Genomic DNA, 17,886 nt, shown 5'->3' with positions numbered 1-17,886 from the left:
CTCTGGATGGTGTGTTGGACGGACAGATTGATGCCTTCAGATTTCTAACAGGCTGTTTAAAGCCTCACCCCATTTGTCAATGGGTGCGTATGTAAATGTGTACAGACCTGCCTCTCTTTCACATCAGAGCTGAGTTAAGTTTTAGCAGCAGAGACCTGAAAACCAAACCAAAACAAGCCTCAAAGCGTTTTCCATATTTAGTGAAAAGAAATTAAAGTATGGCCAAAAGTCTTCCTGACCTGAAATTGTAATTATATCTGGAACCATAATAATTGTCCCTCTCTCGAGGGACAATATTGAGAAGCTTTTATTCCCATCCAGTCTGTGTGATCTCAAATTAATTGTCAATATAAATAATAAACAGTGTATTAACAGCGATGACACAAATCATTTCTTTAGGCCTTAGAAATGCACATGTAGATGCAGTTAATCAAAGACTGACTCAAAAAGATGACAATTAAAGGTCGCCGGGCCACAAATCTGCGTGGAATTTGCTCACACTGTTTTGTTCGAGCAACGGAGCAATGCATTAAAATTAAGCAGGCACAGTGGACAGGCCAATTTAGCGATAAACACATCATCATTTATCGAGAAAGCCTCTGGCAACAGGTGAGCCGTGGCATTCGGGACGCGAAGCCCACCATTTAAATTAAACACCAAATGAGCTGCAGTTCGAATGTGCCAAATTTGCAGCCAGCTCATAATCTGCTTTGATGAGATTTTATCAAGCGCTGGCGATCCCACCAGATAGTAATGTAGGCATCGAGGCTGATAATAATGGAGGCTTAACTTTTAAAATGCAGACCATGGGCCAGCTAACAAGCTGCCGGTAAAGTGCCTCCAATTTGCTAATGGTGAGGAGAGGCTGTAAGGAAAGAAAGTAAGAGAAAGAGGGACAGATGGAGAGGCTGAAGGCAGCGAGATGTGGGAAAGCAACAAAGATCAAAGGATGTGAGAGGATTAGAGACTTTTCTAATGGAATATCTCCGCTGTAATAAGTAGGAAAATAAGGAGAGCACAAGAAGAAGGGCAGGGTGTAAGTAACGATGTTACAGGTACCCTCCTTATTTTATGTGTGTTGGGAGGGTGGGTGTTTAAGGGGGGGGGGGGGGGGGGAATCATTAGCCAAGGAGCTGAAGCAACAACAAAACCACAAATGGAGACACCGAGACACACACACACACACACACCAAGACACACTTAAACACACAAGTTAACACAGATTTGTGCACTGCAGGACACGCTGACATAAACACTCTCATCAGTATGGCCTAATAAGTCCAACAGTGGAGGCTGGCTCAGTGAACTGATATGGTCATGAGGTACAGATGCATGCCAAAGTTGTTCCAAGCAGCACTTTTCAATTACAACAGAGGTCAGGGGAGGAGCTAACAGAGGCTAACACACAAGCAGTAACAAAAACACCTCAGAGAATCATAAAGCTGAGGACCACTGGTTTGTAAAAGCAATCTCTGTTGTTATACCATAAGAAATGAAACTGAAATAAAGGCTTGGAAATATGTCTATTTAGGAGATCTAAAGATAGATTAACTCTTTGTGGATCTATCTTTATGTAATCTACAGTACACGCCCATTAAAGGTGCATATGTACAGCTCAAGGAAAAGAAATGACACTGAAGTTAATAGCAATTACTAACACTGACACAAGAGAAGTTTATTAATATGACTGATACATACAGCTCAGCTATAACGGCGATCTGATCAAGATCGCCTTCCTCACCAGCAGAGATGGGCAGTAAAACGTTACTGTAATCCGATTACTTTTTCAAGTAATGAGTAAAGTAAGGGATTACTATTGCAAAAAAGTAATTCGATTACTGTTACTTTCCCGTAAGCACGCTGCGTTACTAAACCGTGATTTTGTTTGTGAGAGTGTCTCATGGCGATGTACGAGTGTTCGACGTCCGTGGCAGCAACATATGTGTGTAAATCAATAATGGATAAAATGGAGTACGGGACAGAGTATGACCGTGCAGCATTTAAAGCTTGGAAGTACTGACATTACTTTGAGTTTGATTCCATAAAAAGTGACAAAAACATTAGCGTCCGCTGTACACTCTGCGTGGGAAGAAACTTCTTTCTACAGTAAAATCTTATATCTTAAAATATCTTAAATATCTTAAAATATCTTAAAAATATATATATTTATATTTAATGGTTTATACCCTGTGTTGGGGGGGGGGGGGGGGGTGTTGTGTGTGTTTCTGTCTTGTTTTTATGGACATGAAGTCTGCCAATAAAGATTGAATTGAATTGAATTGAATTGAATTGAATTGAATTGAATTTAACTTCAAATCTGAGCAAGTACCGAGCACGCTGCCACGGTAATTTGAAATTCACAGAGAAACCCCCAGATCCCCCCACCGACATGACTGCTACGGCACCACGGTAATTTGAAATTCACAGAGAAACCCCCAGATCCCCCCACCGACATGACTGCTACGGCACCTGGTAAACCTCCACCCGCCCCACTCCTGCTAAACAGGTGAAAATAGATTTAAGAATGACAGGACTCAGTGCTGCTGAATCTTTGATTTTATTTATGTTTTATAATTTTGTTTTATATGCTGGGATATGCAGAAAATAGGTTTAAATGTTAAACAAATTTCTTCAAGTCAGAGAATGTTGCATGCAATTTAATTGTTGCTTGATGCAATGTGCAAAAAGTTAAAAGATAAAAACTAATAAAACTATTTTTAAAAAGAGACTTTTTCATTTGATTACATTTTATATGATGGATTATGCAGAAAAACTAGATTTGGGCTGAAAGGTCTATTGCTTTATTACGTATTCAGGTTGTGTATAATGTTTTTTCAAAGTAACTAAGTAATAACGTAACTAATTACTTTTGAAAATAAGTAATCAGTAAACTAACTGGATTACTTTCTTATAGAAGTAATTGGTGATTAGTAACTAATTACTACTTTTAACTTGACCAACACTGCTCACCAGCCTTCAATTAATTTAATGGTTTGTGTTAAAAAGTCAACATACACAAAACAACAGGCAAAGACAATGTTTTTAGATATTTTTGTCCTATCCAATGCTTAACAAATTTGCTCGACCGCCACCCAATGTAAGGGTCCACCTACAACTTACCTAAATTAATAATATTAGTCATTTTTAAAAATGTACTATTTTAAGAAAAAAGAAAAAAGTTACAGTTGCAGTTATTTACCTGCACTGATAAACAGAAAAATTAGTTTTAGTGGTTAAATGTTATCAATATTCTTAATATATTTATGACTCAAATTTGGATATAAAAACAAATAGTTTGAAATGTTTTTTTTTAACAGACTTGTAAAATATTTGTATTTTCTTGTTTTTATGACAGGTAGTCTAGCACCTGTATGTTTTGTTACATAACAGAAATGATGGCAAGTCCGCACAAGCTTTTCCAAATAAAGATGATTTTGATTCTGTGGACCACGTGGGTAGGAGTGATGTAAATTTCTTCAGCAAACAGTGAGTGCGAAAGCTGCACGCCTGCCAACTGCACGCCCACGCACACACACGCACACACACACACATACCCATCAGCAGAGACTTTACATTAAAATCAACTAACTGTCCATGTGCCCACAAGGCAGATTTCAATTTTCATTGAAGTATATCATAGGAATGACAAGCCGGCCATCGTGTCTCCAGCTCTCTAGGCTTGAAAACTACCAGCTAAATACCAAACAAATACACATAATGTGTGTTGGGATAGAGTTGTGTGTGGTTTTCCTTTTTTAAAACTTTCTTTTAGTGCCTAAAATGTTTGCACAGTGTTGTACATTAATTGGGTCACTTCGGGTACACATACCATATCTAAAGTGAAAATGAAATAGTTATAAAAACCGAATCTCTGCGTCTTCTAAAATGACGCAAAGATTGGCTCTCTAGAACAAACAAAGCACACACATATAAAATCAACAGGCTCTCACACTCCCCAGAGACCATCCTGGTAGTGAAAATTATTTGAGTCCTGTGCACGCTTGATAGTGTATTTGAGTCTGCATATTTGATACACTCACCTCAGGGAATAAGTCTGTATTTCACACCAATTATTGAAATTCCTACACAGCCATTTTCTGTTCTCCCGGGGACATACACGGTTTTTTTTCTTTACTTTCTTGACAGCTGTGTCTGACCCTTATAGGTCTTTTAAATACCAAAATTGATGTCTGGAGATAGAAATGACTACGGACCAGGGATGACCTGGAGGACAAACATCTATGCAATATGTTCTTTGTAGAGAGGTCTGAATGTGGCTGTAACCTTGGTGAGTGAGTCATCTCTGCTTCCCAGTTCCTGGATAGCGACTGTTTTGCTTTTGCTTGTGGTTTTTGCTCATTGTTTTGCGCAAATGAGGTTTTGTCATTTAATAACATAGTAACTTTGTGTATTTGAGAGGACCATTGTGAAAGAGAGCAGAAATGTTTTCCCACACTGGGTAACACATTGTTTAATTAAGATTCATTTATGTGGTGACGCAGACCTTTACGAAAGAAAAAACGAGGTTAACAAAGGAATCCACAGTTTCCTTTGTGTGATTAATATTTCATGGCGTGTTTATTAAAGAGCCAAGGGTGGTGATATCAGCAGCAGAAACATTCATGAAACCAATATAAAGCCCGTTTCCTATTTTAGGCTAATTTGAGTGATAACTGCTGTGTTCAGTATTGAAGTGTAATGAAATTTGCATTAGGGCTCAATATTTTCTCTGTTAAAATATTCAAACAAATCTCTTTGATCAAAGTAAATTCTTCAGGAGGTCCAGTTCAAACTTGATAAAAGGCATCACACAAGGACCACCCTCCTCGTCCCTCAAGATAGATGAACAGATTACTTAGCCTGGCTGGTCTTGACTCAGGACCAGCAGGAGCCAAGACTGATTATAGCGTGCACCTTCAATTCAATTCAGTTTTATTTATATAGCGCCAAATCACAACAACAGTCGCCTCAAGGCGCTTTATATTGTAAGGTAGACCCTACAATAATACATACAGAGAAAAACCCAACAATCATGTGACCCCCTATGAGCAAGCACTTTGGCGACAGTGGGAAGGAAAAACTCCCTTTTAACAGGAAGAAACCTCCAGCAGAACCAGGCTCAGGGAGGGGCGGGGCCATCTGCTGCGACCCGTTGGGGTGAGGTCCATCACCCCCTCACCTTCAGTCCGTCTCCAAAATACAGCACTACACTTATCTAAAAATATTTATTTTAAAATCATTATTTCAGTAATTTCTGTTGGAAAGTAAGCACATTATTTCTATCTATATTCTTTTAACTACTGTAAATGTCATTCTGAGTACCCTTTTAAATATATAGATGTATAGTTTTTTTTTTTGGCAAGCCAAAATAATAAAATACTGTACTAGCAAGGACACTGCCACAATGATTTACCCACAAGAGCCCTTCATGTGTACACAGTGGATTCTCATGAGATGTAATTTGTTTTTTCAATTTTGTGTTTTTTTCATTATTTTAATGGTTTTCTATCTTAAATAGAGAGTGAACACAGGTCACTGACTAATTTCCTTGTAAAATTCAGTTCCAAGAACCCTATTTTATATTGGCAATCACATAACACATTTACATTTTTAACATGAAAATACAACTGAATATAAGATCCATCTATCCAGTTCCTTAATCAGCTTCTCAAATCAGGATTGTAGCATGGCTGGAGTCACGTGTCAAAGGGCAAGAGGCAGGGTAGGCCCTGGACTGGTCACCAGTCTACTGCACAGCTAACACTCACATTCACAAAGAGAGAGTCTGACGGTGGATTCGAACCAGGACCTCCTTGCTGTGAAGCGACATAACCACTCCACTGACTGTTACTCCTTCACTCCATGTGAAGGAGTAACAGTCATGCTGCAAAGCTTGACCCATACTCCTTATCAATACCCATCAATCTGCCACCCCAGAAGGGCTGTGAGAAAGTGTCATTCACTAAAATCATATCCAATGTTAAAAGAGCAGTCTCATACAGCTACGTGCATGCCTAGTTTTTCATTGATTAAAATGCTATTAATAACTTATACCAAGTACATGATAACTTGTTGGCATGTAAAACCCTCAACATCAAAATATATTGTTTGACCAACGATAAGAGGATTCGGGCTGTCAGAAAATGAGGGCTGCAGTTTAGCTCTACAATTTTAATTCCCATAAAAGGACAGTAGTTTTTCCTGTTCAGCGAGGAGTGTGTGCCTCCATGTGCAAGAATCATAGAATCAATGCTAAAATCTGAGGAACAATTCTGCTTCCCCGAAGCAAAAAGACACACACACACACACACACACACACACACACACACACATGTGTGTATTTATATCCTTGTGGGGACATCTCATTGACACAATGCTTTCCCTAGCCCCTTACCCTAACCTTAACCATCAAAAATGAATGCCTAACCCTGACCCTTACCCTAAACCTAACCATAACCTAATTGTAACCCTGACACTAAAACCACATTTTGAGGCTCAAAAATGCCTTCAAACTCGTGGGGACCGGGATTTTGGTCCCCACAAGGGCTGTTTGTCCCCACAAGTATAGTAAACTACCAATTTTTGGTCCCCATGAAGATGTTAATACCCGTCCACACACACACACACACACACACACACACACACACACACACACACACACACACACACGCAGAGGCCTTATGTGAGGCATAAAAGTAACAATCGACAACAGTGAGATCTGTATGTTATACTTTCAGCAGTTACATTTTTGGTTTCTCCAGATCCAAACTGCTACTGAGTTTACAATCCTCTCTCAACTGAAAGCTGATAAAACTTTTTTTAAATGGCATATTTTAAGTTGTAAACAACAGAAAGTATACACTACTGCGTGTCACTAAGATTGCTGAGGGTCAGAACTTGAACCTTAACTTTGTGACATTTCCTCCCTTTCACCTTGACATCATCAACCACTGCAGCACAGAAAAAAAAGAAAAGAGTAGCAAAATCTTGCTATTCTTTCTAAGCTGTGAGATTGGAGAGAGCGTAGGTGAAAGAGAGACACAGGGAAGGGAGCAAAAGAGAGAGAGAGAGGAAGGAGAGGGTGAGTCAGACTGTAAACACTTGGTTGGTGTGATGTTATCCAGCTGCCATGAAAACTGATCCAAATGGCTGGCAAGTCTGAGCAACCAAAACACAAAAACAGATACACACAAGACCAACATTACTCTCACTATAAAACACAGCAGTACATTTGTTATGACACACACTAAACATATGCAGACATGTACACAGTACGTCACCGCAAAAGCATGCACACACCAAGCACAAAACTACAGGAGCTAAATGGACGTGTGCGTTCAGCTTAAGTGACAAGGCGACAAGCCAGGGAGTTACATGGATCACAGCAAAATATTCAGTCCTTCAGCACACACACACACACACACACACACACACACACACACACACACACACACTGGGTAAATGCTACAGTGGCTTGAAATCAATCCTCCACACCTCTAACTGAACACGCACGGACACACTAACACCAGCTCAGGAAGCATTTTCTAGCCTGTCTGCTGAGGCTGCAGTCCACCTACAACAACCCCATTTGTACTTATTTCAATACGATTACAGAGTTAATGGGCAGAATAACAAGGTTTAAGCTGTGGAGGCTTGTCTACTTCAACTACAACATGAAACACAAAGACACACCAACAGCCCAGACTCAGCAGGACTCAGGGAATGAAAAAGAAAACATTTAAAAGAGATTCATTGGTTTCATGACTAACAGTGGTTAGGCCTAATGTCCAAGTTATAATCTGAGAACAGCCCCAGTTCCATAAAATCTTGGGTCATTGTGCAAAAATGTAAATAAAAACAGAATGCAACGATTTTCAGACCTGATTAACCTATACTTTATTCACAACAGAAGACACAGAGCATATCAAATGTTTAAATTAAGACATCTGACTATTTCATGACTCATTTTTAATATCACAGCAGTAGCACGTGTCAAAAGATTTGAACAGGGGCAACAAAAGGTTGGAAAAGTAAATGCTACTAAAAGGAAACAGCTGGAAGAACATTTTGCAACTAATTAGGTAAAGTGAAAACAGTTCAGTAACATGTAAAGAGCATCTTAGAGAGGTAGACTGGCTGGGCTTCATCTTAAATTTGCATCTACAAATCATGGAAAAATGTCCAAATAATGTTCTGCAAAAAGAGAAATCTTTGTGTACGCTGAATTAAAAACAGACATGCTTCTGTCATGCAGGTTAAAGCAGATTATTCATAGAACAAGCCATATGTGAACATGATTCAGAAACGTCACCAAAATGGGCCAAACCTCATTTAAAACACGGTTGAGGAAAAGTAGAAAACTGTTCTGTGGACATATGAATCCAAATGGAAAACATTAACAACCCTTCATCTGAACTAAAGAGGAGAGAGACCGTCCAGCCTGTTATCAGCGCTCAGTTCAAAAGCCTGCATCTCTGATGGTCAGTAAGTGGATAAGTTCCTAAGGGAGCGCCAGCTTGCACATGTGCAAAGGGACCATAAGTGCTAAACAGTACATGCACGATCCATATTTCAGCAAGAAAATGCTAAACTACATCTATTACAACGGCATGGCTTCACAGTTAAAGAGCCCGGGTGCCTCTTCAAAAAACAAAGCATAAATGCTCAATGAAATAAATATGACAACACAGAATAGCTTAAGAAGATAAAACCTACAGAAAAGATAAATAAAAATGAAACAGCTCATGAATGTGAATATTAATATACAGCCGATAGGTCACACTACAAACCTTCTTCCACTAACAAACTTACGCTACCATTTTTGTGTTTCACTGAACAGACAACCCCACAGTCGGACGTCCACTAAAGATCCCTGGTACATAGAAAACAACCGGCTGGAAAAATTCAGGCAGTGTCAGAAATGTAAAGATTGAACTTTCAAGGTGACTGCTGCTCTGACCCACATCACAAACTGACCAATCCAAATATGATGTACAAGAACATCAGTGACATAGTCACTCCTATATCAGACTCCTTTGGCCAATGAGCTAAAAATGGCATGTGATATACTAACAGGTGCTTCATATGTGCCAGTTTTTCTTTAAAGATTAGGGAGAAAAGACTCAAATTTGAAAAACAATAGAAGCAGCAATGGAAATACAGTGAGCCTTTGTTCTCACATACTAATATCTAAATGTATCACAATGTGAATTTCACCACACGTTTACTCCGTCACTACAGAAATCCCGCTTCTCTGACGAATTAAACAAAGCAAACCACATCTTTTGACCAGCTTCAAGCTAAAACAAAGCTAACGCAGGAAAAATAATGTCTTGAGAAAAGCTCCTGCTCCTGCCTTGGAGCAACCTCCTCACCTGCCCCACCTTTTCTGCAATGTAGCACCGTTGAGTGCTTAATAAAAATTGATGACAATATTACCTGGGAAAAGATGTTGAGGAAAAAACAAAGCTTGCTACCTTACTTTCACCTGAGGCCCTCAGCAGAGCTCTGTGAGGCTGTATGTTAATGCTCCTGAAAACATTCTCCTTCTTAATTCAATCAGCTAATGCACTATTGATACAACGAAAAGTTCCCACATTATGTTGTGAAATTACTGAGGTAAGCTCTTGAAATAAAACTGAGTGGTGCTTCACTGAAGGAGAAAGAGACGGAGAAGAGAAAAAGGAGGAAGGGTGAAAGTGTTGGGTTAATGGAAAACACAGACCATGAGAATGGCAGGCGGCAGTGTGACAGAAGGAACGGCAGAGAGAGAGAAAGAAAGAAAATGGGGGGAAATAGGAAGGACATGGTTGCCACTGGTAACATCACTGTTTTTTTAAGAAAACTTAAACTTTATCTAAAACAGCCTCTGATGTTTAATTCTTATTCCGCTCCTCCCACCTCATCAGTGCCTAACACTACCGCAGCAGCCTAATTAGTACAGTGCCATGGCCACTGGTCCGATGAGGGCCTGTGTTTCATCAGGCTCTCATTTGCTCTGAAACACCATTAACCTTTTGGACAGGCTGGTGCTTTGATATCTCAGCTGTTTACAGCTCTGCTCGACTTTCCAAAAGTGTTTTGTTTCAGGTGCTTGGCTGACTGCGGCGACTAAATATAGCCACTATGGAAGATTTCCCTGGAAAGGGACACACTCTAAGGGCAGGGGGTCGTCTGCATGTGTGTGTGTGTGTGTGTGTGTGTGTGTGTGTGTGTGTGTGTGTGTGTGTGTGTGTGTGTGTGTGTGTATTTGAAGGTCCTCTCATATTTCCTGACTTATGAGGACTTAATGTACTTAGAATTTGGGGAGGATGTGGAAAATTGTCATTACAAGAAGCTCAGCTTTAAAACAGCAGGAGGAATTTAAATTGTAATAACTGCTATTATATGCAAGAAATATATAATAATTTGGTTAAGTTAGACATGTAGTGGTTGAGGTTTCATCGATTAATACTTGGTAAAATAACAGTTTTGAACATAAAAACAAATCAAATCATTAACTGAATGATAGTAATAGCAACTGATCTATGGAAAATCCCCAAGCTTGTTTTCAAGTTTAACACACACACACACACACACACACACACACACACAGACACACACACACACACACGTAAACCTGTGAAACAAAACTAGTTAGTTCAATTGCTGAAATCAGACATCCATGAATTTTCTTGACTGCAGGGAGTGTTGGTGCCTATCACAGCTCTTACTGGGGTACACCCTGTACAGGTTGCCAGAGCTATCACAGGGCTGACACAGAGAGACACAATCACTGATGCTCCCATTCACACCTATGGCCAGTTTAGAATCACAGATCAATCTAACAAGCATTTGTTTGAAGTGTAGGAAGAAGCGGAAACTAACTGGGGAGAATCCATGCAAGTCACAAGGACAATGTGCAAACTCCACGGCTCACATGGAAAAGGGTTTCCAGACAAACGATTGTTTAACAATCAATAGTCAGAGAATAAGTCAAAGTACAACTAAACAGGGCTGCTGCATTGACGTCATCCTATCATGATGCTATAAATACTGTAATGTACAATCTCGTTGTGGAATACAGATGGCAAGTGCTGTAGACTTCGCATTTAGGTTATCAGCGGATATCAGTGAACTTTTTGTAACATTCCAAGGACTGTGAATAAAGCCAGACACTAGGGATGGCATTCAAGAAAGAAACCCAGGTTCTCTGGCACAAAACCAAAGGATTAATGTTTTCTAAGAAATAAAAAGAAGCCTGATGGGTACTGAGAAGACACTGGGAGCACAGTGAGACCAAGATACACTTGTCCAGGATTTTTGGCATAAATTTGGTCAGGACTACTACAGTGAAAAACAGTCACAATAGTGAGGCACAGAGGTAGGTTTGCAATGACATGGGCTGCTTGAGTGCAAAAGGTGTTGGGTAGATGACATTTATAGATGGCGGCGTGAATGCCTGTGGATATACCAAAATACTATCTGACAAGATGGTTTCCAGTCTCCACAATTCTGGCAGAAGAAGAATGTTCCAGCAAGATAACGATCCAAAGCACACTGACACAGTCAGAGAAGACTGAAGGTAAGAACTCTGACCTGGCAAAATATCTCGCCTGGCTTGAATCCAATCAAACACCTTTGAGGTATTTTTAAGTGAAACCAAGAGCAACACACACCCAAGATCTCTGAAAAGTAGCAAGATCTCTCCAGAAAAAGAATACTGACTCAGTCAACAGAATAAAGGACATGTGAGATGTTGAAAAAAATTATATATTCAAATCTTATTGACAGATGAAATGAGATCATGTCATTTTTTAAAAGTATATCTAAACTATAAAATTTTCATTTTACACAAGAACACACACTCTAGAAATGAACTTACAAGCATTAAAGTTACACTGTGACAGGTGATACAAGTTTCAAAATTTGATATTTTGGTGATATTGCACTGGGGTGTACTCACATCTGTTGTATATTCTAACTATAAACACAAATTACCATGACAGATATGGGATAGCTGTGTGTTTAGGGTACATGTACATTTACATGAACATTTACAATTTCAGCCACAGGACAATTTCGTCACCTATTACATCCTGAAATAGCAGTTAAGGGTCAGGTTAGAGTTAAGCATTGAGTTGGGGTGGTTATTATTAGGGGATAACTAAGGTGGTTGGGATCTTCAATAGCACAAGTACACAAGTGTGACTTTGTGTGTATGTCAGGTTAGAGTTGAGTTTTACCTGTGCCTTTGTTGCGGTCCACAAAGCAGTACTTCAGTTCATATTCTTTCAGAATTTCATGGACTTCCTATAAAAAAAGCAAGGGACAATTTGGTCAAACAGAATGGTAGAAGACATTAATGTAAAAAGAACAGAGAAAAAAAACTACAAAACTCTTGATTATACAATAATCAAGGCAGTATCAGTAACCCACAATGATCTTAAAAAGCTGTTTTGGAAAAATATCAGAATAAATACAAACACAATGAAAGACTTAGTAGTGAATATACAAGGAAAAAAAGGTTCTATCTTAAATGGAAAAGTAAGCTATTACATTCCAATACACAAACTGTGTTTGAAGATTATTAGCATGTGACAGATGCTCATCATCTTTCTCTACTGTAGTCTAGTAACAGCTTTTGACTCAGATAAGTAAACCCAAATCCATTGACAAGGTAAGAATAAATAAAAAGATGATTTTATTCTTATAGATGCTAAAAAAAACCCCCCCATCTAATAGAAGATTTAATTTATGTAAGTTGAAAACTTTTTGATGTAGCTGCTTAGTGTTTATGCACTGAATTACATTAGCCAGCAAAGCTAATTAACCTCCAATAAGCTAACATTAGCAAAAGCTAATTAGCATTAGCATTGGCTCAGCAGCTAAACAAAGGTAAATTTTTGTCATATATAATTGTATAGTCTAATGTCATAATTGATACAGGGCTCAATGTTAACACAAGTTAGTTTTACCAACAACTGAAATAAACTGAAATCCCAATAAAAAAAACTCCTTTACTCCACAAATGAAGATTTATTCTTTGCATAAGCAGAAGTAAAGCTTTTTTCATTATATGTTGTGCTTTTCTGGTGAAATTGAAAGAATGGACACTGCACAAGAAAGCAAAAGCAAAGCTTTGAACAAAGTTGTGGGGATAATGGTACAAAACAACTCAAAATAACGCAAATTTTCAAAATAACTAATAAGAGTTCAGAGAGCACTTACACCCTTTAAAAACTTAGGCAGAACCCTGATAATGTCAGCATGATTACTTGAAACTCCATTTTCAATCACTTGAACAAACTTCTCTGCGATAATGTCTTTGATGGGAAGTTTCCATATTTGCACAGATTTGTTTTTTTAAACAGGTAATTGTGTTTTGTGTGTTCTTAAAAAATAAACGATTCTATCTGGTGTTGGGCTAATACAAAGATCAGCACTCTATCCAACTACACCAGGGACACAAACTAATACTAAAGTACAAAAGCAGATTCCACTCTCCAGCAAAATTTGTCTTTTTAGTGGCAGGATGTAATAAAGGTAAGTAAAAGAGGAAAAAAAGATCATAACACAATACGTTACAGCCTCTGCTGTCCACGGCTGACTCTGTTAGCCTTCCTGATAGAGTTTACTGATTTTTTCTTTTAAAGATATGCAACAAGCACCCTTGTGGATTTAGTCACCATCATACCTGTCCAAGAGCAGCAATACAGCAATACTGAGGCACTACATAAACGTGGAGGTATTCTCTCCCACTACTTTTTATGTTCCTACCCAGTTTTATTCAAACGCATAGTCAACAATACAAGCTGGTTTTTAGAAGGGCATGAGCATGAACAACAACACAAAAGTGGCAACAGTCTTTCATGAATTGATAAGCATTTGTAAGGACACAGCAGCTCTTTATTGTCTGCTAATGCTGCCTATACGCCGCGCTCTTCTTTCCTGTCATTTAATGCTGGTTAGTTTTTGTGCTTCCATTCAAAGACAGAAAACAAAGAAATCACCTTTGCATAATTATAACACTGGAGCTCTCTTCAATACAATACTCGCACAAGAGCGAATGTAGCTTTGGCATTTGTGGGAGGTCAGGTGGACAGACACTTCATAGAAAACATTTCCACTTTCATTTATCGCATCAATGTTCAGTCAAACAACGACGGAGGTGATTAGGCTTTCTAACATGTACAGTCTTCTTTCTTTCTACCCTTCTAACAGCCCACTCGTGCACACAGAACCGCCATGTTCCATATCAGCAAAGGCCATGCCAGGCAGCCCACACAGAGGGTCAGCTCCCTCACCCTTAAAATCAGTGCAGAGCGAGCTATAATCACAGAGAGGGGGAAAGAGCCAAAGAGAGATATAAAAATCTATATACAAAGAGGTGTTTTGCTTTGGATTTTTGGTGATTCATCTGTCTTGCTTAAGACAGAATTAGTTTCAGGGTATTGGCAGTACTGCTGAAAGTACGCTGAAGGGTAAAAAAATCTACCTGAAATTAAACAATTAAACAAATTAAACTTGTTCGATTATTTCTGTTTGTACTGTGAAATTAAAAAATATAATTTTCTTAAGCATATTAAGAGAGTTTGCTTCATTAGAATTGACAAAAATAAAATTGTATTTTAGAAAATGCAGCGGAAAAATACACATGGCATATTTCGTCAGCTGTCAGGAAATGAAGACTGCATCGTGCTTTCAAGGGACTCAATTATAGTCAAAAACGAGCTGGTAAACAAAGATTTTTTTTTGTTTTTCCTTGCATTACAATGCCAACACACAAGCATATCATTACAACACCGGTTAAAAGCAATTAAATAACAAGATAAACATGGAATTCAACAGGAAAGCCACCTAAATATGTCATCATTTCAACAAATGATTCCCAAAGCTCTACTTCTTTGTCCTTTGTTTAAGTGCTTGCATGTTTCTATTCACTTAAAGCTCTGTGTCACAATTGTTGCTTTTCTTCTACTCTTTTTGGTCTTTGTCTGGCATTAATGGCATGTGTTAGAGTGAATTGTTAAATGTTTGTGATTTTTATGCTTACCATCCCTACGAAAGGAATTTCACTGTCCCCCTCTCCAGATTCTCGAGGTTCTGGGTGGGGGGCTGTAGTCTTTTATTACAGGCAACATCCTTGTGAAGGTCTTTTTTGATGTAAGCTTCCTGCCCAGCAGGTCGTCTCACACACACACACACACACACACAGACACACACACACACACACACACACAGACACACACACACACACACACATTCTTACTTACATACAGAAGTTCACACATATACATACAATGCCTTAGAACTATGTGGGCGTTGCTTTGCTGTGTTTTGTGTGAACTGTCTCTCAATAAAAGGCAGCGAGAGGAGGCCGGATTTGGGGTCATTTTCGTGCTGGACACAGATGAGGCCTCCCTTGCGCAAGTAATCGATCGAACGCTGTTGCCTTGTTTTCTTTCATGATGAATAAGTCTCTAGAACTAGCGGGGTTTGTGGGAACAGACCCAACAGCATGTTTCTGACAAAAAAGCAGAGCTCTTATATTAAGAGGAACACCAACTTAAAGCTAGAAATCCCCCTGTGTATGTGATGAAGAAAAATGACAAGTAACAAAAACACGGGACTTTTCACAGGATGCGGAGGCAAAGAAAATGTATAAGTTATTCATTAGTAGTTACTAGGGCTGGGCCATATCGTACCGTTCACGGTAATACCGGTATAATGTTGGGCACGATAAGAAAATGAAATATGGCGATAGAATATGGGTAAAACGCACATGCGCAGTGCCTTTGTTTTCATACGCACATGGTGGAAAAAGCATGGCTGTAACAGAGAATGAGAAGGGGGAAAGCGGATCGTTGAATGAAACAGATGAACCAGAACTGGTTTGTAAAAATGCTGCAACTTCAGTGGTGTGGAACTGGTTTAGCTTTCGTCCGTCAGATACACAACAAAGCACTATTTTTGGTAGAGCATGCTAGCGGGCCGTCGTTATTATCGTGTTTTTTGGAAAATACGGCACACTTAAAATCAATCCTTTGATTTTTCTGAAAATCGACAGTGCCCCTTATAATCCCGTGTGCCTTATGTATGAATTCTGGTTGTGGTTACTGACCTCTAAACGATTTTATGTGCTACACGGCGCTCGAAAATCTGTCAAATGTTTCAGTACAACTTTGCTAAGCTACGAAGCTGCACCGCTTGATGGATTGTCGGAGCCAGTGTTGCCAACTCCTCAGTAAGGAAAATCGCTATTGGTTGTCCTAAAAGTCGCTAGAAGTCGCTAAATGACGTCATCACCTAATTTGCATAATTGGTCATGCTAATGTAATTGTAACCTATGTTGTTGGAGAGAGAAATAACATCGTGGAAGAGACATAAAGTGAGTAAAAAACGTCCTAAATGCATTTAGAGTTTATTTAGAACTACAAATTAAATTTCTTTTAGCAATTATTGTTTTTTTAATGTCACAATTCCAACCCTGCTCCTTTACCCGGGCTTGGACCGGCAAAAGTGACCCGAAATAGGCACTCTGGTGGAGTTACTTTGTGTGTGTGTGTTTATGAGTAGTTTTAAACCTTGTGATCCACAAAACAGCATAAGAGTAAAAGAAGAACTGACTGCGTTACAGCACCCGCTGCTTGTTGAGAGTAAAAGCAATACGCGCTTTCACGTCTTTTTTTAGCGACTTTTTTTATTAGAAAAAAAGTTGCTAGGGGGTCTGAAAACTCGCTAAATATAGCGACAAAGTCGCTAAGTTGGCAACACTGGTCGGAGCATTACGGCTATCGTAGGCAGGCGCCTCGCGGAGTGATAGTACTGTGCTTCAACATAATATTACCGTATTGTGTGTGTATAACCTCTTTCTAAGTTTTGTGGATATTATACATGGTTATGCTGAGGATATGCCGGCCAGTTTCCACTGGAAATGCCTTTTGGTTAAACTGTCAGCAAAGAATTTGCATTTGCACTGTTAAACTTTAATGCGGATAAAAAACAGCTGCTTGTTTAAGTGAAAATACATTGATGGTTTGTTTTTTTTTGTTTGTTTGTTTTTTGTTTTGTTTTTTTGCACTAATTGCACTTTTTTGTCTAGTGTCAATTATATCGTCAGTTATATCGTTATCACAAATTTTCAAATGTATATCGTGATAAATATTTTTGGTCATATCGCCCTGCTCTAGTAGTTACTGCTCTGGACAGCATACGGTCAGACACTGCAGTGCACTTTGTGACACTGGGACATGGCTAAATTACACCACTCAGTGACCATCTTTCTCCAAAGCCATTTTATTGCATGGCCCTCTGCTATTCTGTACTTAAATTGAGCTGAAAGTTTGTTTCTCACAGCACTGGCACATCACAAGACATTTAAAAGACTATTTTTAGGAGCACAAACAATCCAGCCTCCCGTCTCAGCCGTACAATTTACCAGTTGAGCACACCAGGCTGCTCCTTTTTTTTATTTTATGAAATTCCAGTTTGTTTCACCCCATTTCCTTTTACATTCCATGTTTTAATGATCTCTACTTCCAATCATGCTGTTCAATAATGTTGCTCTTTGTTTCATTGAGAGTCCCACTACGCTATTTCAACAGCTTTCTAATTAGCACTTCTGTAAGTGTTTCAAAACAGCCACTGGGCTCAGTACAGAGACACAGACAGGCAAACCTACAGACCGGATTGGCAGTACGGCTGAATAAATTTGTATTATTCTGTCTAATGGAGGATTCACAATTTCAATATTTTTTGTCTTGCACTTCATCAAGAATGCAAGACAAAATAGAATTCCCTATTAAACTGCCCGCCTTTGGGCTATTCAGCGTGTGTTCGGCGATTGGATGGGTATATCAGAGTCCATCTGCTGTTAGATTTTTAGCGAGGAAGCTTTGACTATTC

The 17,886-nt window shown here is 39.0% G+C and overlaps 1 protein-coding gene across 2 annotated transcripts in view; it reads right to left on the bottom strand.

Moving 5' to 3' along the window:
• The window catches only part of raver2 (ribonucleoprotein, PTB-binding 2), an 89,604-nt gene that overhangs the window by 57,899 nt on the left and 13,819 nt on the right, over window positions 1-17,886 (bottom strand). For both annotated transcript variants that reach the window (XM_063501285.1, XM_063501286.1), the window contains exon 2: window positions 12,225-12,291. In XM_063501285.1, the coding sequence (XP_063357355.1) occupies window positions 12,225-12,291 (67 nt within the window). The remainder of the gene's footprint in view (window positions 1-12,224; window positions 12,292-17,886) is intronic.

This window comes from Pelmatolapia mariae, linkage group LG17 (assembly GCF_036321145.2).
Source record: "Pelmatolapia mariae isolate MD_Pm_ZW linkage group LG17, Pm_UMD_F_2, whole genome shotgun sequence".
Classification (NCBI taxonomy): Eukaryota; Metazoa; Chordata; class Actinopteri; order Cichliformes; family Cichlidae; genus Pelmatolapia; species Pelmatolapia mariae.
This window is presented reverse-complemented; position numbering and strand designations above follow the sequence as displayed.